General features: G+C 36.4%; 16 protein-coding genes across 16 annotated transcripts; 6 read left to right on the top strand and 10 right to left on the bottom strand.

Annotated features, from left to right (window-relative positions):
* Positions 1-1,071: 1,071 nt before the first annotated feature.
* Positions 1,072-2,529, bottom strand: SRM1 (Ran guanyl-nucleotide exchange factor; the record flags this gene model as incomplete). Its single annotated transcript, XM_003954959.1, has 1 exon — positions 1,072-2,529. The coding sequence occupies one exon, from the start codon at positions 2,527-2,529 to the stop codon at positions 1,072-1,074; it is 1,458 nt and encodes a 485-aa protein (XP_003955008.1).
* Positions 2,530-2,903: 374 nt separating this feature from the next.
* Positions 2,904-3,923, bottom strand: KAFR0A04390 (uncharacterized protein; the record flags this gene model as incomplete). Its single annotated transcript, XM_003954960.1, has 1 exon — positions 2,904-3,923. The coding sequence occupies one exon, from the start codon at positions 3,921-3,923 to the stop codon at positions 2,904-2,906; it is 1,020 nt and encodes a 339-aa protein (XP_003955009.1).
* A 358-nt stretch (positions 3,924-4,281) lies between these two features.
* Positions 4,282-5,019, bottom strand: USE1 (SNAP receptor USE1; the record flags this gene model as incomplete). The annotated part of the gene is made up of 1 exon (XM_003954961.1): positions 4,282-5,019. The coding sequence occupies one exon, from the start codon at positions 5,017-5,019 to the stop codon at positions 4,282-4,284; it is 738 nt and encodes a 245-aa protein (XP_003955010.1).
* Positions 5,020-5,616: 597 nt separating this feature from the next.
* On the top strand, positions 5,617-8,874 carry KAFR0A04410 (uncharacterized protein; the record flags this gene model as incomplete). The annotated part of the gene is made up of 1 exon (XM_003954962.1): positions 5,617-8,874. One exon carries the CDS (start codon positions 5,617-5,619, stop codon positions 8,872-8,874), a length of 3,258 nt encoding a protein of 1,085 aa, XP_003955011.1.
* Positions 8,875-8,938: 64 nt separating this feature from the next.
* On the bottom strand, positions 8,939-10,006 carry SEH1 (Seh1p; the record flags this gene model as incomplete). Its single annotated transcript, XM_003954963.1, has 1 exon — positions 8,939-10,006. The coding sequence occupies one exon, from the start codon at positions 10,004-10,006 to the stop codon at positions 8,939-8,941; it is 1,068 nt and encodes a 355-aa protein (XP_003955012.1).
* A 123-nt stretch (positions 10,007-10,129) lies between these two features.
* Positions 10,130-10,762, bottom strand: KAFR0A04430 (HD domain-containing protein; the record flags this gene model as incomplete). Its single annotated transcript, XM_003954964.1, has 1 exon — positions 10,130-10,762. The coding sequence occupies one exon, from the start codon at positions 10,760-10,762 to the stop codon at positions 10,130-10,132; it is 633 nt and encodes a 210-aa protein (XP_003955013.1).
* A 186-nt stretch (positions 10,763-10,948) lies between these two features.
* MLC1 (Mlc1p) lies at positions 10,949-11,386 on the bottom strand (the record flags this gene model as incomplete). Its single annotated transcript, XM_003954965.1, has 1 exon — positions 10,949-11,386. One exon carries the CDS (start codon positions 11,384-11,386, stop codon positions 10,949-10,951), a length of 438 nt encoding a protein of 145 aa, XP_003955014.1.
* Positions 11,387-11,938: 552 nt separating this feature from the next.
* On the top strand, positions 11,939-13,792 carry RMD9 (Rmd9p; the record flags this gene model as incomplete). The annotated part of the gene is made up of 1 exon (XM_003954966.1): positions 11,939-13,792. The coding sequence occupies one exon, from the start codon at positions 11,939-11,941 to the stop codon at positions 13,790-13,792; it is 1,854 nt and encodes a 617-aa protein (XP_003955015.1).
* Positions 13,793-13,981: 189 nt separating this feature from the next.
* Positions 13,982-14,287, top strand: KAFR0A04460 (uncharacterized protein; the record flags this gene model as incomplete). Its single annotated transcript, XM_003954967.1, has 1 exon — positions 13,982-14,287. One exon carries the CDS (start codon positions 13,982-13,984, stop codon positions 14,285-14,287), a length of 306 nt encoding a protein of 101 aa, XP_003955016.1.
* Positions 14,288-14,668: 381 nt separating this feature from the next.
* CUE3 (Cue3p) lies at positions 14,669-16,516 on the top strand (the record flags this gene model as incomplete). The annotated part of the gene is made up of 1 exon (XM_003954968.1): positions 14,669-16,516. The coding sequence occupies one exon, from the start codon at positions 14,669-14,671 to the stop codon at positions 16,514-16,516; it is 1,848 nt and encodes a 615-aa protein (XP_003955017.1).
* A 207-nt stretch (positions 16,517-16,723) lies between these two features.
* ARC40 (Arc40p) lies at positions 16,724-17,854 on the top strand (the record flags this gene model as incomplete). The annotated part of the gene is made up of 1 exon (XM_003954969.1): positions 16,724-17,854. The coding sequence occupies one exon, from the start codon at positions 16,724-16,726 to the stop codon at positions 17,852-17,854; it is 1,131 nt and encodes a 376-aa protein (XP_003955018.1).
* Positions 17,855-17,982: 128 nt separating this feature from the next.
* On the bottom strand, positions 17,983-18,285 carry DAD3 (Dad3p; the record flags this gene model as incomplete). Its single annotated transcript, XM_003954970.1, has 1 exon — positions 17,983-18,285. The coding sequence occupies one exon, from the start codon at positions 18,283-18,285 to the stop codon at positions 17,983-17,985; it is 303 nt and encodes a 100-aa protein (XP_003955019.1).
* A 210-nt stretch (positions 18,286-18,495) lies between these two features.
* Positions 18,496-20,151, top strand: TAF6 (TATA-binding protein-associated factor TAF6; the record flags this gene model as incomplete). The annotated part of the gene is made up of 1 exon (XM_003954971.1): positions 18,496-20,151. The coding sequence occupies one exon, from the start codon at positions 18,496-18,498 to the stop codon at positions 20,149-20,151; it is 1,656 nt and encodes a 551-aa protein (XP_003955020.1).
* A 124-nt stretch (positions 20,152-20,275) lies between these two features.
* Positions 20,276-22,492, bottom strand: SLD3 (Sld3p; the record flags this gene model as incomplete). Its single annotated transcript, XM_003954972.1, has 1 exon — positions 20,276-22,492. The coding sequence occupies one exon, from the start codon at positions 22,490-22,492 to the stop codon at positions 20,276-20,278; it is 2,217 nt and encodes a 738-aa protein (XP_003955021.1).
* A 348-nt stretch (positions 22,493-22,840) lies between these two features.
* On the bottom strand, positions 22,841-24,250 carry PBP2 (telomere maintenance protein PBP2; the record flags this gene model as incomplete). Its single annotated transcript, XM_003954973.1, has 1 exon — positions 22,841-24,250. One exon carries the CDS (start codon positions 24,248-24,250, stop codon positions 22,841-22,843), a length of 1,410 nt encoding a protein of 469 aa, XP_003955022.1.
* A 313-nt stretch (positions 24,251-24,563) lies between these two features.
* KAFR0A04530 (uncharacterized protein) lies at positions 24,564-26,786 on the bottom strand (the record flags this gene model as incomplete). The annotated part of the gene is made up of 1 exon (XM_003954974.1): positions 24,564-26,786. The coding sequence occupies one exon, from the start codon at positions 26,784-26,786 to the stop codon at positions 24,564-24,566; it is 2,223 nt and encodes a 740-aa protein (XP_003955023.1).
* Positions 26,787-26,984: the final 198 nt, after the last annotated feature.

A 26,984-nucleotide genomic window follows, 5' to 3' on the forward strand; every position in this document is an offset into this window, starting at 1 on the left:
AAGTCTCTTTCGCTATCGTTAGAGAGTAAAAAAACCGTAACTATGGGAGGAGAAAGCCAGAGAGAGGAAAAGTGACAGGGAAAGTACACACAGTCAGGATCTGTAAATTCTTGCAGACGACACATCCTTGAGAGGTTGTCGCAACACGGAGATGGCCATTCTTGATTGTTGCCAATCCCTAGTAAGTAGATTAGTACAGGTCAAGATTCGAAGATCCGGTCAGAATGTGTGGGCCCAACCCATGCAAATCTGTCATCAGCCCTTCCTTTGTGGTAAATTCAGTGAGACATTCCTTGTTGAGACAAGATGGTAACTTTTCAAATGATGCACGATTCACTACGGAAACAACGAAGACGCTTACTTAAGGATTGGCTTTTTGTACCGCAATTCTTTGACGGAGGGTAAGAAAGTCCGCAAAGAAATTGTTATTTAATCCCTTTTTTTGGATTAACAAAAGCTTTCTCTGATGGAATCGTCCTATAGAGGGCATAGGACGTTTACGGGTTTTTAAGAAGAATATACATAGCACGCGTAACTTCATGTGGAGGATATGTCAAGCTACTAACAGTTTCCTAAACAGTCATTATTAAGGCTTAATACCTTAATCATCGAGACAATATCGTGATCCTACCTGGGGAGAAGAAAAGTCTTTGCATTATCTCAGTTTTTCCACTATGAGGGAGAAGATGCTACTGATGATTATCATTTAGTTCAGTATTTTACTTATTTACCTTTCATATGAAGGAGGAGATGTTGGCTGTCTGTTTAATTGATCTTGAATTCTTAACTTTGAACCAGAAAGATAGCGTCTTGACGAAATTAAAATTTTTACATTATCTTGATTTAATTCATGACTACCAGGTAAAAACATCACAATGTGAATATTCTTGAGCTACTAAGAAAGAGGCCTGTCTTTATTGTCTTAAAATGCGGATGTTACATCACTATATACAGTACTTATGATATATTGGTAAACTGTAAAAAGAGATTAAAAAAAAAGAAAAGTCTTTTCAGGATCACGGTATATTACAGTTAGAAAATGGTGGCTGACGTCACTAACAGATGCCTGAATTAATCATCCATTTCATCAGCTCTTTTTTCTGCCTCTTCATCTGATAATTTGATACCACCAGAAACAGAAAATTGACCACCACAACCAACTAAAATAATGTTATGATCTTGTGTAGCTGTATTTTTAATTCTGGTTGGAACTTCTGTGTCGTCACCAGAAGGACCTAACCCAACAGCATATGTTTCACCAAAACCCCACGAATAAGCAATACCGTTTGCAGCGACAGCCAATGAATGATGTGATCCTGCGGCAATTGTTTTAAATTTAGGTACATCTGACATTTTGAATGGAATTGGAATCGAACGGGCCTTGTCATGTTCGTCTTTGTATGTAGTTTCAGGTAATCTACTTTTGGAGACACCAACTTCAAACATGTCTAATCTACCAAAAGTAAACAAGTCACCTTCTTGTGTCAAAATCAATGAGTGATGTTCACCGGCAGAAATAGATTTTATCTTGATTCCTTCATCTTTAGGTAGTAACACTTTTTTTGGCTTGATTACTAGAGCACCATCTTCAACATTTTCAGAAATACCACACTGACCAAATTGGTTTAAACCCCAACTATAAACTTTGTCATCTTTGTCAACGGCAAAACAGTGATTTTCACCACTTGCAATGTATTTAATATGTCTTAAACCAAATGGTCTTGGGTCTAAAGTCTTCAAACGGAATCTATCCATAACTTTTCTAGCTAATTGATATTGTTGACCGTTACCCCATGCGAAGACGACACCTTCTTCATCCAAAAATAAGATGTGGTCCTTTCCTGGTGCCAATTGGACGACTCTATATTTGGAGAAGCTTGGAACTTTCCATGGTGTGAGTTGAATCTTTATTTTATCTTGATAAAATCCAAGAATACCTTCATTACAACGGAAAGTACCCCAGGCATAGACATCACCATTGCTGAACAGTGCACATGACAGATTATCAGTTGCAGCTAATTGGACAATTTTATGACCGTCAGCTAATGGAGGGAAGCATTCCCTTGGAATTTTGCTTGGCGTAGATTCTAATTCATTTAAATCCCCATCATCGTCATCGCTTGAGTCTTCTTTGTCCATATCTTTCAAATTTTCCTTGGCCCCAGATGTATCTCTACCTAAAGCACCAACATCATTACAACCCCAAGACCAAATGTTGTTATCTGAGTCTAAAGCCAACGTATGCATCCCACCAACAGCAAAGGACACGATCTTTGCCTCATCGTGAGGTAAAAATGGATTCAATCTAGGTCTTTTTACTTCTTTGTTCTTGGCTAATGGACCTAAACCTAATTCACACATGGAACCAGTACCCCAACAGAATATATCTAATGGCTGAACGCTTATGTACATATGTTTATAATCATCCTGTGTATTGATGACATGTTTCATATAAGTCTTAGAAAGCTTCTTGGCTTCATGATGATCGATTTTGGCATCTTCAATGTCTTTAGCTGTTCTCTTAACCATCTTGGAAATGGTTATTGATATGTATTAATATAAACTTTACTTATCTAGCGATGATTTCGATGCTTGTTGATCAAGATCATAAGAAAAGGATCAAGATCTTGAAAAATCGTTTTTTCTTAAAGCGGGCACGTCTACCGACTAAGAAAATTTTTCTGCGAAGACTTTTTAAATGTTTCTTATTCTAGTCGCCACGACAGTAATTAAAAATGAGAATGTCAGTCGAATGGCAACGCCAATTATTGCATGCCGTTGGATCTTACGGTCAGCTTATTTTGCTTCGAATAAAGAAAAAAAAATAATAGTATTAAAGTCAATGATGTTAAATGTTCATCATGAGAAAGTACATAATTATAGAACGTGGTGGCCCTGTAATTTCAAAAAAATTGAGAAATCTTTTCTTCGACCAAATCCCAAAGTCTTAAGTCTGCTCCGGTAGTGAGACCAACTTTAATGTCATTTCTTGGCTGACCAATTTCACCCCATGGAATGATGTAAGCGCCTTGATCAGCAACTGTCAAATCAGGAGATAAAGCACCGTATAATTCGGAGTAAGCACCGTAAACAGAATTGTACAAGAGTAAGTTTCCTACTGCTTGATTAATGGCACCCCAACCTCTTTGCAACTCGGTTTTCAAATTACCTGGATAGCATGAGACAGAGACACACCCGATCTCATTAACTTTTTCAGCGTTTCTAGTAGCCCAGGCTTTGGCTTGAAGGATGTTAGCAGATTTTGACTGTCCATATAATTTCATTGGATGGGGTCTACTTTCAACCGGCTCGTTTTCAAAAGTAGGGTTTTCCCATCTGATACCATATTCTGGATAACCAAACAAATGTGCAGCAGAACTGACCCAAACGATTCTTTTCAAAGCAGTATCATCATTTTTCAAAAACAAAGGATCCAAGAAATGTTGTAATAATTGAGGACCCAAAACGTTAGTTTGAAAAACTGCTTCATGTCCTTGCTTAGAAGTACCTGTGTTGACTGGAGGCATTAAACCTGCATTGTGAATAATCATATTGATTGGTCTACCATTCAATTTTTTTCTAATATCCTCACCAACAGCTTTAATCGCAGTGAGATCCAAGTAGTCACAACCTGCAATGAGGGTAAGTGACCCTTCTGAATCTGAAATTTCTTTCAATAAAGTGTCACGGGCGTCTTGGCCTTTAGTTTCATTTCGGACGACCATAAAAACGTCACAATTCTTTCCATAAAGTAATTTAGTGACTTGAAAACCTAAACCAGTGTTAGAACCAGTGACAATGGCTACTTTTCCCTTCAAGTCAGGATACATGTCTGGGGTAAACTTGGCCTTATTAGGTCTGAATCCATAAAGGGCATCTTTGAAGTTTTGCCATCTACTGTAGGTAGGAATTTCTTCAGTCATTCTAGTCTCTATTTAATTTAAATCAATGATGAATTGTACTTGGTCAAGAGTGTAATCAAGGTCTCATGCTTTTCTAATCAATGCCTTTCATATAAACAATCCTTGTTTTTCCATGGAACCTAGATAGTGGTACAGCTATTTCTCGCTGTCCTGCAGGAGGCAAAGAGTACGGAAAGTTTATTTGCCACTTTAGCCTGCCTTTTGGAGACTTTGGGTGGCGATATTCTTTGGGTAAGTCAGCACTGGGCTAAAGACAGCGAGACTTTGCTGAGTTATAGTCGTTCGTGTATGTACGTTTGTTTGTATGTTTGTTTGTTTGTTTCTAAATTTGAATAAGTACGTATATATAATTCGAGACTTATAATGCAGGAAATAGTCTAACAATGACGAAAGTTACTATGAGCCCTAAGACCATGAAAATCATACTACATAGATAGAACCACAAGCTTAGTTTCTTCTTATCGTATTTTTGTAATCTTCCACTCATATCTTTAATACCATTTGAAGCCACGTGAATGCCAATTTCGGCAGCATTCAGAATCTTTTCATCTTCTTCTAGTGCATTTTGAAAGGCCACTGCACCGTCTTTCAGGTTACTTACAAGTTTCACCATGTCATTCATTAGATCGCTCTGTATATTATCATGTTCTTGGAGTTGTTTGTCGATATTGTCATTGCCACCCGTTTCTGACCCTGCTGACTTTGTCAACAATCTTTTTCTTAATTCAGTTAAATCATCTTCTTCCACGCTTTCCTCCATAGAAGTTTCTGGTATATTCTCAATTTCTTCTGGTGGTGAGTCAAAATCCACACTATATCGTCTCTTCTTCATCTGTTCCTGCAGCTGTCTATACTGTTCATTAGACGTCTGTAGGAAAATATGGCTCCGTTTACGCATTTCAAACTCTAAGGAGCGAAACATATCCCCATTTGCATCCAGTTCTGCTGATCCATTGTGAGATAGGGATTCTCTTATCGTATTCAACCTAATCTTGTCAATATTAACTGTCTGTTTCTTAGCTAAGAGATATGACAAGAAAGAATCATCGGCTGACTCAAAATCATCAACTATTTTGTCTTTCAACGTTTCTGCCATACTAATTTCTACGTCTTTCAATGTTCTATTGAGGCCTGCACATATAATATCTGGCAAGTTTCACCAAGATGATCGTTTTTTCTTGTAATTTAACTAGACGCGAAGAGTGACTGTAAACCGCAATTTGACAGTGAAGACATATAACTATTCACAGGCCACAACCAGTAAACATATGTTAGTAATGGTCCGCAATGTGGATATCGAAGGTTTAGTCTATATGTACGATATCATTCTTCCTAGTATATAAGTGTAACTACATGTCCATTCGGTTACAGCACTAACCTTGAAGGATTTCCTCCATCTAGAAATATCGTGAAGATGAGTGCTGTAAGTCTATGAAGAGTAAAAGAAGGATCCAAATGTGTACTTGTAATATATTGCGTAAACCTAAATACCAGTCCCATATGCAAATTCTTGAGATGTTTTAAAGGGCTGTTTATTTCTCTTGATCTATGGAAAATTTTTGATGTTTAAGTAATGAAGGAAATTTGAAAACGCCAAATTGCAATCTTTTGAAAACCACAAAGGACACTTTTTTTAATTGCTTTAACCAACTAACCCGATCAAGTTCACTGCTATAAACTAATAGAAAATACAATGACGACTCCTGAGTATTGGGATCAGTTAAAACAGTTTAACCATGTGAAGGTACCATTAGAATCACGTAAATCCAAATTCTTAATCAATCATGGGGATTCCAAAAATATGGAGCAGTTGAAATTAGATAATACTAGGAAAAGATTTGAAAATTTATTGTCATTGAGTAGTCTGTTCAGACATTTTATAGAAGGTAAAGCTGCCAAAGATTCAAAACTTAAGTCAATCTTAAACTCATTGGATAATCATCAGACAAAATCCAAGAAAAGAAAGACTGAAAGAGAAGAAGATGAAGAGCTTTTGCAAGATGAGGAAAATAGTGACGATAATTTGCAAAACGTAGAATTCCAATTTAGAGAATCACCAGCATACGTTAATGGTAAATTGAGAAGTTATCAAGTTCAAGGTCTTAACTGGTTAGTTTCCCTACACAACGATGGTTTAGCTGGTATCCTTGCAGATGAGATGGGATTAGGTAAGACCTTACAGACTGTTGCTTTCCTAGGATATTTGAAATATATTGAGAATATTGATGGCCCTTTCTTGGTTATTGCTCCAAAGTCTACTCTAAATAACTGGCTAAGAGAAATCAATAGATGGACGCCAGAGGTTGATGCCTTTGTCTTACAGGGTGATAAAGAAGAGAGACAAGAAATGATAAAAACTAAGCTTTTACCTTGTGATTTCGATATCGTTATTGCCTCCTATGAAATCATTATCAGAGAAAAATCAGCATTTAAGAAATTTAATTGGGAGTACATAGTGATTGATGAAGCTCATAGAATCAAGAATGAAGAGTCGATGTTGTCACAAGTCTTAAGAGAGTTCACCTCAAAAAACAGACTGTTAATTACCGGTACACCTTTACAAAACAATTTACATGAATTGTGGGCGTTGCTTAACTTTCTTTTACCTGATATCTTCTCCAATTCTCAAGATTTTGACGAGTGGTTTTCTTCTGAGGGAAGTAATAATGAAGAAAATCAAGAGCTTATCGTGAAACAGTTACATACAATTTTACAACCCTTCCTGTTGCGTAGAATCAAGAGTGATGTCGAAACATCATTATTACCGAAGAAAGAGTTGAATTTATATGTGGGTATGTCATCCATGCAAAAGAAATGGTACAGGCAAATTCTGGAAAAGGATATCGACGCTGTCAATGGCTCTAATGGTAATAAAGAATCGAAGACAAGGTTACTAAATATTGTCATGCAATTAAGAAAGTGTTGTAACCATCCTTATCTTTTTGATGGGGCAGAACCAGGACCACCTTATACTACTGACGAACATTTAGTTTATAATTCGGCAAAATTGAAGGTCCTTGATAAGTTGTTAACCAAGATGAAAATGGAAGGCTCAAGGGTATTAATTTTCAGTCAAATGTCAAGATTGTTAGATATTCTTGAAGATTATTGTTTTTTCAGAGGATATCAATATTGCAGAATTGATGGTTCTACAGATCATGAAGATAGAATTAGATCAATTGATGAATATAATGCCCCAGATTCAGAAAAGTTTTTATTCCTCTTAACTACACGTGCAGGTGGTCTAGGCATTAACCTAACATCTGCTGATGTGGTAGTGCTTTATGATTCTGACTGGAATCCACAAGCAGACCTTCAAGCAATGGATAGAGCACATCGTATTGGACAGAAGAAACAAGTTAAAGTTTTCAGGTTCGTTACAGACAATTCTGTTGAAGAAAAAATTCTAGAAAGAGCCACTCAAAAATTGAAACTTGATCAATTGGTCATCCAACAGAACAGAACATCCTCTAAAAAAGAGTCAAAAACTGACAATAAGGACGCCTTATTGTCGATGATTCAGCACGGTGCTGCAGATGTTTTTGAAAACAATGATAGCGCAACATCAAGTACCTTAGGGACTCCTCAACCGAATGGTGCTGACGCTACAAGTCCTATGTCTCAAAAGGATACAGATCCCGATGTTGATTTGGATTCACTTTTAGCAAAATCAGAGGACAAGACAAAGTCATTAAATGCGAAATATTCCTCTCTAGGTCTTGATGACTTACAAAAGTTTAATCAAGATTCTGCTTATGAATGGGATGGTAAAGATTTCAAGAAAGATGTTCATAAGGATATCATCAATCCTTTAATGCTAAATACGACGATGAGAAAGCGTGAGCGTAAGGAAAATTATTCCATTGACAATTATTATAAGGATGTTTTAAATACCAAAAAGGCACCTACGCCTGCACAACCCAGAATGCCAAAGCCTAGGTCATTTGCTTCTCATCAATTACAACGTCCAGAATTGAAGGATCTGTACGAAAAGGAGCGCTATTGGATTGCGAAGAAGACTAACTACCAGCCATCATTGGAAGATGTCAAGACAACATATGGCGATAATTTGACTGATGAAGAGAAACAAACAAAACTGGATTTCATGCAAAAATCCGTTGAAACTGCAGAGCCTTTAACTGAGGAAGAAGAGAAACAAAGACGTGAATGGGAGAGCGAAGGATTTTCAAATTGGAACAAGCTTGAATTCAGAAAGTTTATAGCACTATCTGGTAAATATGGTAGAAACTCTATTCGTGCTATAGCAATGGAGATGGCGCCTGGTAAGACTTTAGAGGAAGTACGCGATTATGCTACAGCTTTTTGGGAGAATTATGGGCGCATTGAAGATCATGAAAGGTACATTAAATTGATAGAAGCAGATGAGGAAAAAATCAGAAAGGTCAAATTTCAACAGGATATTTTACGTCGTAAAGTATCTGAGTATAGCAATCCATTTTTTGATTTGAAACTAAAATTCCCTCCTTCAAGCAGCAACAAGAGAATATTTTCTGAGGAAGAAGATAGATTTTTACTGATTACGTTGGCAAAATACGGGTTAGAAAGAAATGATATATACGAGGTGATTAGAGATGAGATCAGAGATTGTCCGTTGTTTGAATTAGATTTCTTTTTTCAAAGTAGAAATCCTGTAGAAATTGGCAGAAGAATTTATACCTTATTACAGTGTTTGGAAAAGGAATTTACCGCCGATTCTGCAGCGAGTAAGAATAAGATTAAACAGGAGAGCTCGTCAGAAACTAAAGAAGATACTACTAGTTATAAGGAAGCCTCTACTAGTTACAAGGAAGCCTCTACTGGGCTCAAGGAAGAATCAGTGAGTGGCTTTCAGGAAAAAGATGTGTCGGAACCAGTTTCAAGTAATAAGAGATCTAACGAAGCCATCGAAAGCGTGGTAGAATCTGGCGAAAAGAAGATCAAAAAAGAATAGACTATTAAATTCAATCTGTAAATTTCATGATATATACTGTATAGATATAGGTTATAAAATCCTACTATTGTTGTGCACTAATTACAGACATACATTTGAATTCATTGGAGTAAGTTGACTTCCAGAGACGTACTTTACCGTCATCACCCGTACTACTTAAAATGGTACCCGTTAAGTTCCACGAGACAGACCAAACTTCGCTTTGGTGGTCATCATGCTCGCTCAGCAATTCAACTTCTAGGATAGATTGCAGAGCATTTTTATCAATATCATTTTCATTAAGATTCGTGTTATTATAGTTGTTATTATTATTATTATTATTATCCTGCTGATCTGGGTTATTTAACTCATCATTTGAAACCGAAGATGACGTTTGATTGTCCTTTAGTTTTTCAGTTATTTTGTATATACGAATTTTACCATCTTTACAACCTGTGGCAATCAATTGATACCATCTACCAATTGAAGGTGCCCAACTGATACTTCTAATCAATCCCTTATGACCAGGTAATCTTGCAGCTACATGGAATTTATTATCTTTACCCTTTTGATAGATCAAAGCCTGTTCCAGGACACACACAGCAATTTTTTGAGTAGAAAATCTTGATGGACACCACGATAAACTAAAATCTGACTGTAAATGGTTAGCTGGTGGCGATGGCAATACTTTGATTTCACTAGTTAAGGTCCATGATCTTAAATCTGATGGTTCTAATGCATCATACATTCTCAATACCCCATCATTACCTATACAAGCTAACTTTAAGCCCATATGAGCCGGAGCAAATTTGACAGAGTATAAAGAACCGTTGGAATCATTTAAAGTGCATAATTTATTCCAACGACGACCGGAACACTCATCCTGATCTAAATTTTCTTCCCACAATTTTACTGTCTTATCATATGAAGCAGATGCAATGATTCTACCATATTCTGGTGCTGCCCAGTCGATGGAGACAATGCTGCTATCGTGAGCCTTCCATGAATCGTTCAATTCCCACTGACTAGTTTCTTTATTCAGTTTAAATACTTTGATATGCTGATCTGAAGAGCAGGTAGCTACATGTCTACCATAAAAATCATAAGCAACATCATGAATTAGATCTTCATGGCCCGTATCGAATGGTCTCATGCTGTATCTATATTATTATACAATCTTTTCTATTTAAGTTTTCTCTATATATTAAAAGTAAACTATAGATGTTTTTTTTCCTCTTAATATTGGAAAAAACGAATTTACAGAAAAAAAATATCATTAAATATTGAAATATTTACTTCTTTCATTGAGTAGCTGTGCCGTCCACTGAATCACTTCTTGGTTCTTGATGACTGGTACGCAATCATAGAAGGAGTCCATTTGCTTGTTATGTGATTTTTCATACTCAAAACACTGCACCAACATTTCGAATTTATCGAGATCTCTTACAAGGGAACCCTCTAATGATCTTTCATCTTCGTAATCTAACCAGCAGTCGAGGATTTCCTGTGCCGCAGTAGTATTGTATGGTTTTATAAGTCCGTTGCATATATATTTTATAGTGCTCAGTTCTCTATAATGCTTTTCTTCTTTATCGATCTTGACATCAAAAGGCGTTATATCACCTACAATTGATTCTGCGATGTCATGGACTAACGAGATCTTAACACACTTATCTGTATTGACGTTTGGGGTCTTGAGGATGGCAGACATGATACCCATTCTATACATGTGATCTGAGATGGACTCAGGATTCGATATATTGTTGTTTAGCCAACCGGTTCTCTTTTGCAATTTCAAACTTTGCACTAAATTGAAGAATGCAAGCACGTAATTTGGAGATAGTTTAGAGAGGCTCTCTTTGATATGGAGTGGGATATGATCTTCTGGGTTCCACAAGTTGTCCGTCATTGTCTAGTAGTTTCTGCTGAGAATGGGATCCAGTAAGAGTAGTAGTAGAATACATTAAATGATTTTTTTTTGCCTTGGCTTCTTAAATTTGATAGTCCCGTTTACTTATTATAGTGATGTTATATATATATATGAGTTTCGATGTTGATATAAAAAACTATCAATCTGTATATAACATATACTTATTTATTGTCTTAGGATATCATCAATGAATTTTTTGTAATCTATGCCACCGTCACTGTCCACTTCGACACCTTTCAAGAGTTCGTCGACTTCTTCATCGCTCAACTTTTCACCTAAACCAGTAAGCATATACCTTAAATCCCCAACGGTGACTTTACCAGTATTCTCTTTATCGAAAATTTGGAAGGCTTTTATGAAATCATCAGATTTGTATTGTGTCGTGGCTTCTAACTCGTTGATGTTCAAAGAAACAATCTCATTGATCTCATCTAATGATAATTGATCACTGGAGTGACTGGCCAATATGTTCTTTACCTGTTCGTTTGTTGGATTGTAACCTATGGCTCTGAGATAATCTCCGAATTGTTCTTTGGAGATAGAACCTTGACCTTTCTTGTCAAATAACGTGAATATATCCTTGTTGTTCTTTACAATTGACATCGTTCTTCCTGCGTGAAATACTAGTAATACCGTGACTTGGGTTCCAGATCAATGTCGATTTATTCTTGTCATGTCAATTTGTTTACATATCTGTTTTTTTTGCCAAGCGGGTTTCACAAATTGAATTTCTCGATAAAATCGCTTTCTAATTTTGCACCTCGTGTTACGTGATGATAGTGGCATTTACTGTGGCATTTACTGTGGCATTTCATCTTTCTATCTTCCAGTCAATGTCTTTTTAGCGACTCTTTTGACGCAGAAGAATTCATCACGACAAAGACGAGTGGAAAGTTTTCTGACAGTTTTTCTGCACATCTCACAGGTGTCACACAGCTCTAAACAGATCAGTAGTCTGCACCTTGCTGGTGATGGCTGGAAGTGCGTCGTCCCCATTCCTGATGGTATTTTGAAGTTGAAAATAAGTTCAGCCGGGTAAACTCCTAATGTAAGTGGAACAGAGAGATTCTTATTATATTAAGACTTGCTTGTTTCAACATCACTTTGTAATGCTGGCAATTATGCTGAATAAGATAGATCCCCAACGGTTCAGTGATGCTGGGAAGGTTGTATAAAGATAGTCATCTATTAAAGACGAGCTACCGTCTCTATTTTAGACCTATTCCAAATAATTCAACAAGGAATCCCCCTCTTTGGAAAAGATTTAATTCCACTGAATCAACCACCAGGGATTCGAAACCACAATCCAAAAATTCATCAGATTTAAAAAATTTACAAGCATTCATAGACAGCAGACTCAATTTAAAGAAAAATTTCAAATTCGAAGACCCAATTGATTCATCCCATCCCAATTTCCATAAATTTAATGCTTTCGATGATATTGTCCATCAAACTTTATCTTCTTCAAAGATAAATAATTTCAATAGAAATGATCAACAGACAAATAGACTGATGAAGAGAAGTCCCTTGTTTTGGGATTCTGTAACAAAGGCAATGGATCTATACAATGAACTCGCATTAGAACATGACAATAAATTATCTTCAAGTAGAGTATCAGCATTAATTAATTTATTACATAATGGTCTAAGGATAAATAGAAATCAACTCATTAAATTGAACAAGAAGCCAGATTACGATTCAAAATCATTCAATTTTGAAATTTCTAATTTTCTTCAAGGTGCAATATTAAAAATTAGTAACGATTTAATCGCTGGAAATATTAATGGTATCAGTGAATATGGGTTAATGCATCTATTGACATCATTGAAAGAAATGGGATTAATAGATCGAGCAATCGCCCTCTGGAAATTCGGTTTAGTTAATGAAAATTTGACGCAAATCTTCCTACAACCAAAATGCGTAGGTGTCATATTACCATTATTGTATGAAACAAATACATATACATTCGAAGATTGTCAGAAACTTTACGAATTGAGTTCCAAGAATGTAGATTATTATCATCCAAATTTAATGTGTGGTATGATTTCCACATGTCTAATGGCTAATGAAAATGTGAAGGCACTAGACATTTACTCAAAATTATGTGAAATTGCCACAGAAAGACAATATAATTACCTATGTGATGCACACTTATCATTTATTGGCTATTGTAAAGATTCTAAAATATCTGAAAAATTCTTAGATAAAGCCATGGCCAATGAAATGCCATATAGAGTAAATTTGAAAGTATCATTTGTGAATCTTTTCTTGCAAAATATGCCTCTAAATGATGAAAATGAATTTGATGAGTTGATCAGAGTTTGGAAAAAAATTATCAATTACTACCACGACATGAACGTTAATATTGGTGTATTATCCTCATTAAACAACACATTTTTTGAAATTTTTTTCAAATACTGTTTAAATGATAAGATAACAGGATTCAGTAAGTTATCCAGTGTCATTGATAGCTACAATAAGACACTTTCCATTGATGAACCATTTTTAAATATAATTTTAACCAAGTCTCTAATTTGGTATGATGCAGATGTTATTCAATTTATTCATAAAAATTATACTTTATTCAATATTCCAGAAACTATTATTACAAAGAGAATACTACTAAAATCAATGGCTGTCATTGAATGTCCAAATATAGAAACTGAAATATTGTCTAGATGGGGGGAACTGATTGCAAAATTAGATGAAATGGGTAATACATATTTGGCCAATGCAGATTGGGCCGCTTTGAGAGATGCTACTCTGACATGGGCGCAAACTAACCAGGTTGAAAAGAAAGAAGATGCAATCAACAGAATTATTCTATATTTAAGGGTTGCCAAAACTTACAAACCTTACTGTCGTGACTCAAGACAATTTTTAAACATTACAGAGGGTTATGCTAGAAATTTCGAAAACATGCAAAAATACCTAGCCATGTTAGATACATTAGAGCCCATAGAAATACCCGAACTCCATTCTTTGAGGTCGGATGATCGCATTATCTAGACTAGACTCGAACTTACTTGTAAATATACTGTGTAAACTTAAATAATATACTATTAGTTATTTGTTTCCTCCCGGGTAATACAAAAATGTAATAATTAATGAAGATCCAAAGATGAAAACCGGGACGCAGTAGATGCTCATAGTAAGAGTTGCTTGATTCTAGACCGCAACAATAAAAACAATTGAAAAATGGGGGTTTGCTCAAGTAAGGTCGAAACTAGTCCAACTGTCCAGCAAACTACGGTACGTCCAACGGGGCAAACAGCCCGACGTAATACGAAGACTACACAAAAGAGTTCAACGGCAAAGCAAAGTTCGAGAAAGCCGCATTCATCTCGACTTGACGAAGGAATTGTACAGGATGAAAAGCTTCCCCCTAAAGAAGCTGCTAGGTTAGCTGCAGAAAGGCGATTGAAAGAAAACGACGATGAACTAAGAAAAGGTGAACTGGGTAAAAAATTAGCTCAGCAGCGCCACAAAAATTATCGTAGATAGATAGTAGCAAGCTAGTAGTATGAGGAATTTGTGGAAATCACAATATTGCGTACCATTCAACAGAATTAGACTTGTTAAAAAACTTCAATTGTTCATATCGTCGGGCATTCAGAGCTCTTTTGGTTTATTGGACAACGTGTCGGCCATTTTCGAATTCTTGCACTTTCATTATTGATTGGTTGTGTCTTAAGATCGTTTTCCAACTGTCATTTATAACTTACCTCTGCTGCTGCTGCTTATACGTACCTACTAAAGATTACATATATATTGCATTTATAGTATTGAAATTTCCAATGCGATGAAATTTTTAATCATAAAAATATATACTGATTGCAATATAGGCAATAAGGAATCTGAGGATTACCTTACTATTACACTCAGATGTCCCTATTAAGAAGAACCAGAATTTTAACCATCGATGGTGATACTGACAAACTGCATTTACCAATTGTCAAGTTCCCTCCTTTCAAGCTACGAGGACAACTAATTGAAAAAGATCCAGTCGTCTGGGTACATTTATTAGAAACCTATATAACATTTTTGAAATTTTTTGTTTATCAGGACTCTATAAACCTAGAAAATTTGGATGAATCGACTCATGATCATTTTATAATATTTGTCAAGTCCTATATTGATGAAATTTCCAATGAAGAAGGGAAACTTTTGAGTTTAGGAATGAACAGTGATGTTGCTACGAACTTAGACACAATGAAAAAACTAATGTTACAAATTATAAAGAATTGTGGTTTGAGTTTTCTTCAAATATTTGGCGAGACACTCTGGAATTTGGTAAAACTATATGTCAACTTAGATCCTGATACGATTAAACTGCTAATTGGCGGCAGTTGGCAACCTAGAATTCAAAGCGCATCAAAATTACAGCCGAGTAAAGGTACTGATATTCAGAATTATTTAAAATCTCTGATAGAGAACAATAAGTTTACTAGGATTGATTTGAAGGCATTACAATCATTGGTCGCTAATGATGAAGATTTTGTAGAATCCAATTTTCTAAATGCAAAGTGGTTCGAAATCTTAGAATCTTTATGGGGCCAAGGACACAAACTAAGTAGTACTTTTGCGAGACAATTAGCTATTACTACGGTCATTTCAGTCTCTAGTGATTCCTTAGCTGAGTTCATTAATAAAGATTTACGCATTGAAAACGATATTGAAGATTTAAAGCTGTATCCTTTGTTAGGGTCGGTCTTACTGAGTCAAGGTTTCACTAAAAGAAAGCAAGAGGTTTTAACCAAAATAAGGATCTTAAATATCGCTACTATGGAACAATCTGGTACTGGAGTTAATCCAATTGGTAACGGATTCGAAGTTAATGATGAAGACGTTGACTCTTTGAGTGATTTGTTCCCTGACTTATCTAGATATCAAATTGTTCAATTATTACAACGTTATGACAGTAATATTGAACTAATAACAAATTTACTATTCGAGGATCCTTCAATAATAGAGGGCATTCCTAGGGAAGAGCCAGAAAAGCAAATGATAGCAACAGAAAAATCCAAATTGATCGTACAGAAGAAAACCGAAGCAGACGCTACACAAATTACTAAAAAACATGTTCCTGATGAGATAAGGAATAAAACTTTAACAAGAGCCCTAAAATTACTATATCAGAATGATGAAGATGAAAGAGACGACACTTATGACGAAGCAGAAGCTGCTACTACTGACCTGTCAGTCAAAGTTGGTTCTTTATCGGACAATGAAGAAGGTGTTGGTGTGACGGAACAAAAAGAGGATGCGAATGCCAATTTCAACACCACCTATGATAAGGTAGAAGGTATTTTATGGAATTTACTTAAAGAAAATAAAACAATTTTTGCAAGAAGTGAGAGGGGTAGCAAGTTTAGAAAACAGCTCAAGAGCCAAACAAACTGGTCTGATGAACAAATTGAAGGTTGGGCACGTATGCTTGAAAAGTCCCCACAAAGAGCAAGAATCTTGGAAGAGAAGTTCATGTTTAGAGGCAATGTTAGGACAGGTAAGACATCCTATGTCAAGAACAGAGAAGAGGGTAGAAGCCCGCCTCCCAGAAAGGAGGATAGACCCATTCAACCTAATAGAGAGAGTAACAATTCTAAGAAGAAGAACTCGGCAGAAACGTCGATAACTGAGAAGAAAAAGAAGTTTGCAAGGAATGAGAAGAATAAAGCATCTAGGGCAAATCACAATCGTAAAAGTGGGCACGACAAGAAGTTACAACATTAGTCATTTTACCCGTTTTCCATATATCTTCTATATAGCGTTTCGCTCTATTTTAAATCTTTCTTGTATTTACCCGGCTGCTCTTCCCGTACATTATTTGATAGGGGCGATATCGATATTAAGAATTGAAAAATTCAATATTGAACTCGAAGAAACCACCTTTCTTGGCAAGGCAAGCCATAGCAAATATTTAGTTGAGAGTCTCCTAATATGTCTGCTGATAGATCAGTTCAATCAATTTTCAAATTAACAAAAGCACCAATTTATTCTCACTGTTTCAGTGCGGATAAGTCAATTCTGGCAATTACTCATGAAAACGAATGTTTAATTTACAGAATGAATGACTCTTCTCAGCCTCAATTGGTCGGTACTTTGAAGAATCATGACAAGACCGTCACTGCTGTTGATATTTCAGTTCATGGCCGTATTATTACGTGTTCTCAAGATCGTAATGCGTACGTTTGGGAGCCTTTAAGTGATGGTACCTACAAACCAACTTTAGTTCTTTTACGTATTAATAGAGCAGCAACTGCCGTTCAATGGGCGCCAAATGGTTACAAATTTGCTGTTGGGTCTAGTGCAAGGATTATTGCGGTATGTTATTACGAACATGAGAATAATTGGTGGGTTTCTAAGCATATCAAGAAGCCAATTAAATCGACTATTAACTGCGTGTCTTGGCATTCAAACGGTGTTTTATTGGCTGCAGGTGGTACTGACGGCTATATGAGAGTCTTTTCTGGTTTCATTAAGGGTTTGGACACCAAAGAGTCTGTAGCCAATTCTCCGTGGGGTGATAAGTTTCCTTTTGGTTCTTTAGTCAGAGAAGCATATCAAGGTGCTTACATTCATGATGTTCAATGGCGTAGCAACGTCGAACAAGTTGCTTACGTGGCACATGATGGTACTTTGAATATTTTAGATGCCAATAACAATGTTTCTTCTATCAATGCTCCTGATGGATTACCATTCAAGACATTATTATGGATCAATGATAATGAGATCCTTTGTGGTGGTTATTCGCGTCACCCAGTCCTATTTTCTAGGGCTTCTAATGGTTGGAAGTTTGCAAAGGACTTGGATAAGGGATCTGGTAGCGCAGAGCAAGAACCAGCTGTAACTTCAAATGGTGAAGATGAGGAAGAAAACCAAACATTTGGCATTTCTGCCCTAAGAAAGTTCAAAGAATTGGATTTGAAAGGTAAAGTAAGCACAAACACTAAGGAAAGTGCACATGACAATGCAATTGCTGGATTTGTTCCATTTGTTGAATCTAATGGACATGTCCAGCAAGTCTCGTCCTGTGGTCTAGACGGTAAAGTCGTTACTTATAATATTTGAGTAATATTTGTGTATATAATACGGATAGCACACTCATATATCATTAATACATTTTGTTATTATTATTTGAATACATAAAACTATGGAATATTGGGGGGATTACGGGAATTTTTGAACAAGTTCGATCGTTATTGAGATGTTGAAGACATATTACTATCAGCGCTCAGCAAATTCAATTCGTTTTTCTTCTGTAAAATTAATGAATAGACACTACCTTTCAAAAGGGTCCCAATTAGCGCAATTTTAACCTCTACTTCTCTCATCTCCTGCAAAATCTCCTCCGGCGACACTCTTTTAGTAGATTTTGATTCATCATTACTTTTATTTAGTAGTCTTAAAGATTTATCCAATGAATGCAGCGATTGCGATAATTGGTTATATTTCTCTAATACACTTCTCTGAAGCGGTGTTAAATTGTCGTCCATATCCATCTAAGTCTACTAGCCTATTTGATACACGTTTGTTTATAATTGGAACTTTCTTCTGAGTTCTTGACGTATTTTCTTGATATTCTCGTTTTCTGAAAATTATGTATCAATAAAAAAAAGACGTTATCATTTAACTACTAACTAGATAGAAGATAAGTGAAAAGAGAAAAGTTGAATAAGTCTGTTCATACTAGTTACTTATACTGTGCTACAATGACTAATCAACAACAGTCCTATACTATCTGGTCTCCCCAAGATACGGTGAAAGATGTCGCTGAATCCTTGGGACTAGACAATATTAATGAAGATGTTTTGAAGGCACTGGCGATGGATGTTGAATATCGTATATTGGAAATTGTTGAGCAAGCAGTCAAGTTTAAGAGACACTCAAAAACAGAAGTATTAACAACAGGAGATGTTGCTAAAGCTTTAAAAGTTCTTAATGTTGAGCCTTTATATGGTTATCATGATAATTTATCATTCGATAAGAATGTTTCATACACAAAAGTTCATACTAGCGGAGGTCAATCAGTATACTATTTAAATGAGGAGGAGGTTGATTTCGATAAACTTATCAATGAACCTTTACCACAAGTGCCTCGTCTACCTAATTTTTCCACACATTGGTTGGCGATTGAAGGTGTTCAACCGGCTATTGTGGAAAATCCAAACTTACTAGAAATCAGATCATCCATTCCACCAACTACGAGAGGTGCCATAGTTACGGCTTTGAATGATAATAGTCTACAGACTGCATCGGGGTCAAGTTCGAGTGCATTAACTTTGCAAGAAGATAAGATTTCACAACCGTTATCGTCCGTCAAACCAGGTCAAAACACAGAAGTAAAGCCACTCGTAAAACATGTTCTATCTAAAGAACTACAGATTTATTTCAATAAAGTTATTTCTGCGTTGACCTCCAAAGATCAAGAAGATGTAAATGCTCAACATATGAGAACGGCCGCCTTGACTTCATTAAGAACTGATAATGGTCTTCATCAACTAGTGCCATACTTTATCCAGTTTATTGCTGAGCAAATCACCCATAACTTATCAGACCTGGAATTGCTGACAACTATCTTGGAAATGATATACTCATTATTGAGTAACCCTTCAATTTTCCTCGATCCCTACATACATTCATTAATGCCATCTATATTGACACTACTACTGGCTAAGAAACTGGGTGGAGCACCGAACACAGACTCGAAGGACGACCTAACAGAATTTTTAGAGAAAACCAATGCTTTACGTGATTTTGCAGCATCTTTGTTAGATTACGTGTTGAAGAAGTTCCCACAGGTTTATAAATCTTTGAAACCGAGGGTGACAAGAACATTGTTAAAAACGTTCTTGGATACAAATAGGGTTTTCGGTACGTATTATGGCTGTCTGAAAGGTATTACTGTTTTGGAATCTGAGGCGGTGAGATTTTTCTTAGGAAATTTGTATAATTGGGCAAGATTAATTTTCAATGAGCAAAATAATACATTGGAAGAATTTGAGAAAGCGAACAATGTTAGCAGTACTCCAGAACATGGGCAGCAAGATGCAAATGAAAAGGGAGCAGAAGAAAGAAAAACTGATGAATCATCAGAGGGCAAAGAACTTGAGAAAAAAGCACAAAATTTATCTGTTTTTACCAAATTTACCGCTGATGAAGTAAAATATCTGGTTGAGACAGTTATAGGTGCATTGTGTGTGTTGAAAAAGGACTTACCAGAAATATATGAAGGTAAAGATGCAGATGTGACAAGTGAAGATAAAGAAAAATTAGTCAAAAGGGTGGGTGTTACAATTTCAAGCGCTATAGTTAAGAGGGAAGATGCTAAAGAACTCATATGTGCTATCTTTTTTGGTGAGGAATGAGTGTTCAAATTTGTACTATAAATATGTTAAACACGTAATCTTGCAAGTTCATAGAACAAGAAACAGCTTTGATAAATAAAATTACGCATTAGTAGATGATATATATTATTGGTTAGTGTTATGATTATGGTGCAAAAAGCCGTCTTCTAACTTTTTTCTTTTGAGGTTGTTGTTCTTCTATTAACTCTATTTTAGGAGTTTTAGGCATGTCATCTTTTGGTGTTTTCTCGATATATTCGGCAGCCGGGAACTCTTGAACTTTCTCTAGGTGGGTTGCTCTCATGTATGATCGCGTAGTTCTATCTTTGAATGATGGAGTTTGTGTTATCCGTATGGACGAATGAGTTTGAAGATTAGTTGGAGAAACAAAATGGTCCGGTAAATGAGCCTTATTAGAGCCTCCTGAACTTATAATACTGTTCATGGGTGATTCAACCAAGTTTTCAGAATATTGCCTTCCATGAATATTATTCCTACTGGGCTTACTTAACGGTGTGGCTGTGACTTGGATTACGTCAGTCTCGTCGATTTGATTTTGAGATTCAAATTGATAACTTTTCGTAAAACTTTTAGTAGACTTTAATTTACCAACTCTTCTGAACGAATGTGTATTATTCGTAGGAATGGCTGCAACTTTTCTTGACGATTGGCTTAAGGTAGAAACCTTTCCACCCTTCAAGGACATGCCCTCCTTTTTATCTGCACTTGCAAAATCAGATACCGAAAGCTGTCTCTTTTGGAGATTATTCATAGTCAAATCAGATGTAGTTCTCGAAAGAGAAGACGGGTGCCTCAATGATTGTGAGTCAGCTTCTAAAAGCTCGCTGAGATTTGAATTTGTTCTGGCATTTAGTAAAGAAGGAACGAGACTTCCGGATGTAAGATGTCTATTAAGCGTCGGCCTTGATGATACTGAATATAAATTTGATGTGGTAGAAATTGCCGTTGATGCTAGGTCATTATTATTGGTTTGTTGGAAGTGTTTGGATTCTGACCATGTTGTATCAGTTCCATCGTTATTCACTGATTTGTTTGATATTGGCTTTTTAGCTTTTAAGCTCGGTCCTTTAAGTTTACGTAAGATAAATGTTACAGCATATGGAACTTTCTTAGTGTAGTATGGTATCAAAATGTAACTAACGAACCCAACCGATGAAGCTTCCTTATTTTTATTTAGAATATTTTTCTTGTACTCTTGGATAGGGTTTAGTTCCTCGGAGTTTTCATTAGACAAACTATTTTCAGTCTCTAATAGGATCTCCAGAATGGATAATTTATCAAGATATATGTCTAACTGCTCGCAGTAATCCACAGACGCTGAGCCAGAACCGAAAGCATTGGCTGTTGAAGATATGTTATAACTATTTTTCTTAGCCCTCGTGCGTCTCGTAACATTTACAGCTCTTCTTTTCAATTTACTCTCATAATTTAATTCAAAATTTTTGAACTTTTTATCCAAAGTGTTTTGATGTATAATTTCAAGCAATAATATCAACTGCAGCTTGATTTCTCGAGCTTTAACGATTAGCATCAGGTCATTCATAAGAGCATCAAAAGTTGGAGTGTTTTTGGATTGATTGTACTCGGAAAGAAGTTTATCTCTACTTTGTAAAGCAAAAGAAGGTAATAGGTAAGTCTCGTTTATGACTGAAGTTTTCTCGTAACGTTTATCAAAGTCTTGTACATGCAGTAAGAATTGTGAGAGTATGCTTTGGTATTGTAAATTATATTCTTCACCACTTACAGCCATGCAAATGTTTTTAAATCTAACCAGGTTGGATTTTACGAAGTATGCCAGTGGTAACTTAATTGAAAATAACGCATCGTAATACTTCTGTTCAAAATAATCTTTTGGATCTAATGGTGTATGTGGAATATCATTGGGCTTAATACTTTGTCTACCATCAATTTTTGCATTCGGTGGTCTCATGTTGATCTTAACCTTTTTCCCTTGTGAGGTTGAGGAGGACGCATTTGACGCTATATTGTGGCTCCAGTTTTCTAATAATTTTTCAATGCTGTACTCGCTCCAGTTTGCTATAGTTCCCTGGTCGTACGGCCTCCCATTTGCCATCTTTGTATCTTCATATTGAAAATCATTGACGTGAACAGTTGTCACTCGCCAATATATCCAATATTGGCTACCATAACGTTCTAAGAAAAAGTATGAGTTTGATGAAGCGTCTTTAAGTAAATGTTTTAGGTACAACGGAAGATGTTTCAGTGTAGTACTTATATGATGAGGAATCTCGTTGGCTTGCAAAACTAATGGACTGCTTGAATCTATCACGGTACTTCTCGGTATCACTTTTACAGAACCCAATAACTTCCATTCTTGCATAATATCCTAAAAAAGTATCCGCAGAACTAATTTAACACTTGATCTTCAGATGGTTCTCATCTACAAGGCCAGTAGAGTTTTATACTTCAGTTGCAATTATTTTGATGTTCGCGCAATGTAAATTAAAAAAATTAGCCCTAACATTGATGCAAAGTGGAACGGTAAATAGTTATCGTTCATTTATTGTTACATCTATATCGTTGTATAAATATATACTAATCTCAATTATTTTAATTGTCTCTTTCTTTAAACGAAAAGCTCATTCGGGTTTATGCTTAAGGAAGTTCGAATATGAATCAAAACTGTATGGCAATCGGTGTCCCATTCCGTAGTGTTTGAAGTACCTGGTCAATTTGTCGTATCTACTTCAATTTTGTTGCTTATAATCATAATTGCTGCTTGTGTTCCCATAGCGCTTCCTTTAATGGTTATTTTGCGCTCCTTAGAACCCTCTACTGGAGAATCGATGAAAATAGAACACCCAGTGGTTTCCTTTATTGAAGTAATATGTTTACCTTCCTTTCCTATAATATTTCCCACGTAGTTGCTGTTTATATAAATTTCCTGTTCTACCAATGCCATGGGTTGAGAGGCCATTGTATTTTCCACAATGCGAACATGTGGAATAGTGAACTTTGGCACAAATGAGGTCGCATTTGCTACAGATTCTGGGGTATAAGTAACTTGCAATTCATTTGAAGTATATTGAGGTATTGTTGGAGACGGTACCATTGCCATGAGGGACGCCTTTGGTGATCTTCTATGACGATAATTGTTATTGTATCTATTCATGTAATGATAGTTGTTCTGTCTTAAAGGAAGTACGGCGACCTGAGAATAGTTATTCGTACCTAACACTGTATAAACTGGTCCTGGTTGATAAAATATTGCCTTGTTCGTCCGTAAAACGTCTTTGAACCCCATAAAAGTTTGAGCGATGTAAAAGGTTGCAATATGAATTGCATCAGGAACACCTGTAATACGTAATATCCTATCATTAGATGGAAGGAGCTGGTGCGGTGAAGCAATTAACTTGGCCGAACTCAACTCTTCGATTTCTTTTAGTCTTGAACCATGTTTACCTATCACGTAGCCCATTAAATGATGGGGAATAAGGAGATGTAGTGTGGCTGGATAGTATAGAATAGGGCTCTTTTTTTCTGTCAGCTTTATTTCATTGGCATTTATTCCATTGTTCTCATCCAGATCGGTTTGACTCTCTCTTTCCTGATTCTGAGAAGAGCCATTGTAGAAAGTCTTCTTTTGACTCAGGATTCGCACAAGTAATCCGAAAGCTTTTGCTACATTGTCACAAGATCCTTTCACATATATGACTCTTTCAGGAACTCCTTTGATATTTTTGGACACATTGATCCTACAGTTTGTATCTTTCTTCATCTTGGAAATAGTTTCTCCTTTTGGACCGACAATTAACGAGGCCTCTTTAACAAGACACAGCATTCTCAATATTATAGAGTTTGTATTTTGGTCATTTTCAGTTTCCATTTGGAGTTCATCTTCATTGTTTGTATTCAAGCCATAAGCACCATCATTTTCATCATCTTCATTTTCATCATCTTCATTTTCTTCACTATGAACTCTGTTAATTTCAATTGAATTTATCTGCACATTTGTATCATCATCTAGTGCAACTCTCTTGATAGCAGCTGCTATATGTTTCTCCTCCTCAGTCCCATTTTCATTCTTACGTTTCAGGGCATTAGATGGCTCGACAGAGTTTTTTTCCAAATTATCCATTTTTATCACTAGTTCAAATCAAAAAAGGCACACTAAAGCAATTGTTCTTTTTCTTCGAGCACTGAGTTACTTGCGTTTTCTAGCCCAGATACTTAAACAACTTCTGATGACGAGGCTGGCCTGTATCTTCCTTTTCTCTCTCAGCATAAACAAATTTCTGTCAATGGAATAAATAAACGGACATTCAATTTCGTGATGCATTACCCGGAAATCTATTAGGTATCGAAGCTTCATAAATAACGGATATACAGGAAACAGAATATCCAACACGATTTGACCGGTACGCTTGGCATAATATGTAAAGTACGTAATATTAGAAATGTGGGACATCCAGGCTTGTAAAAATCATGCAGAAAATGCTAAATATACCCTCACCGAGGACTAAACCAGAACTAAATACTATCATTTTCGTCTTTGCACTAAGATCACCCTTGTACCTCTTTAGCCAGATATGTGAGATGGCACCTCCAATAAACCTTGCTATAGTAAAACTTGGTGCATTATATATACCTACACCAACTGCGACACCTGATGGTATCCATAGTGCCCATTTTGATGAATCTTCTCTACCTTTACAGCAGTTTTTAACCAGTGACAATAGACCAAATATAATCCCAAGAAAGAGAGAGCACTCTAAAGCTCTTTCTGGTAGGTTCTGACCAGTTACTAGTCTTGCACAATCAATCCAAACTACTGCAGTTGGAATACGTATCTGTGAATTCGGCAAATCGTAGACTTTGTTGTAACAGATGTACATTGCACTCGATAAGACGATTGACCAAGTTGCACCAAGCAATTGCGCAATAAACTGTGCTCTTGGAGATGCATTCAGCAGGTGGCCTGTTTTGAGATCCTGCATAAGATCTCCAGCTTGTTGTGCCCCAGCTTCAGCGACTCCTCCAGCAACTAAATTTACCAGTATTCCACCTTTGTGATCCTTTGGAATAATCAAAGCGAATAGTAATTGCGAAAGTTTACCAATTCCACTCACAGGATTCAAATCTGTTTCTCCAAGGGCTCTCACACCCAAAATTGATAAGAACAAGGCCAACAGAAGAGCACTCACCATTGCGTATACTGGAATAATTTCAACCCCAAACATATAAATGATACAGATGATGCAAATAAGAGAAGATACGATCAGCCCACTAATAACAGTAGTATATTGGACCAAATGTTTTGAATCCACTTCATGTTCTTGTTCTCTACTAACTAGCCTTACAGTTTCTTGTGTTCGTGTGCTCGATCTGCTGTGCATATTTAAGGCTCTTTCTTCTTCTAAAAGCATAGACTCCATAGTGTCATCCCAAATATCGTTCAAAAGCTCACTTTTATCATCGACTGATAAGAATTTGAGGAAACTTTTCACAGATATTACAATAAACCCCACAAGACTATCGGCCACCATTACTGAAAGAGAGCACCATAAAATCCAGCCCTGGACACCTTTTTCCCAATCATGTACGTCGGCGTCTTTTGAAACCCATCCAATGTTTTTGGCAACAGGTCCCAAAATGCCCCAGCCTAGAATAGCTCCGAAAAGCATATATGATACGGTAGGTAACCCCATAATAATACCTTGGCCAATATACGCTGGCGACGGCTGAAAATTCCACAGGTATGTTTTGGACAAGTAACTACCAAAAATGGGCAATTCCTTTAAAATCGGTACAAAGTATGCACATAGGGTATAAAGCGAAGAAATGGAGAATGTTTTCATGAGGAGTGACACGTTTGAATTGTACAGGTCTGAGTCTTTAGTAACATCTTCAGCCTCCTGTTCGAAGTTAGCATTGTATTGCTTTCTGTTGCCACCAGATAACAGTCCTGAACTTTCGTTTCTACTATGAAACTGCGAACTAGACATTGCCTCTAATTCACTAGGTTCCAATCTCAAAACCTCAGGGCATTCATTGTTGAGCCTCTTTTCTCTCATCTCCAAAAGTTCTCTCCTGGAAATTTCCTGTAGGATTTCGCTACCATTTAACACAGATATCAACACGGCAGTTGCATTACCACTTGGAAAGGCCAGTTTTTCACGTACAATCACTTGTTTTCGTAATGGAACTGCAAAGAATATACCAAAAAACGCCAGACTAAATGACCAGACAAGCAATTGTGAAAATTTAAATGGTTGCCCTTGATATCTGGAACCACCACTTTCTTCAAATGTAAGGAATTTTTCAATGGCAGGTATGACCCCAACAAATCCAAATGAGAGCGGGCCTGTTCCTACTGCCACTGAAAGACTTTGTGCATATACTGTTTCAACATCTGTAAATGGTACATCATCTGGAAACATTAAGGGCCAGATCTGTCTAAAAAAGGCCACAGTTAACAATGCCGAAGGCAGAGACATCATGGACACCCAACCTGTTTGTAACCCAAATTGAAAGTTTGAGATAAGAACCAAGGAACCAATCCCAAACCCTAGAAGTGTCGCCCTCCATGTTACTTGCCGTATAGATGGCTTGTCGCTCCATCTAATTTCATCTGTTGAGCTCGGTATAATAGGTTGATCCGCTGGCTTGGCCATAATATTATTCTCAATCCCTTATTACCAATCGCTACGAATATAGCTAGATTCGAGTAGATTTGAACAGACAGTACAAAATGTAGGTAACCTCAGTACAGATGGGCCTTTTATACATGCTTACAGACTTTGATTAGTAATTTCAAAAATGGTTTTTGAAAGTTCCGAGCTTATGAGCCCTTCGTGAAGAAATCCGATGAG

The sequence above is a fragment of the Kazachstania africana genome, chromosome 1 (assembly GCF_000304475.1).
Source record: "Kazachstania africana CBS 2517 chromosome 1, complete genome".
Taxonomy (NCBI): domain Eukaryota; kingdom Fungi; phylum Ascomycota; class Saccharomycetes; order Saccharomycetales; family Saccharomycetaceae; genus Kazachstania; species Kazachstania africana.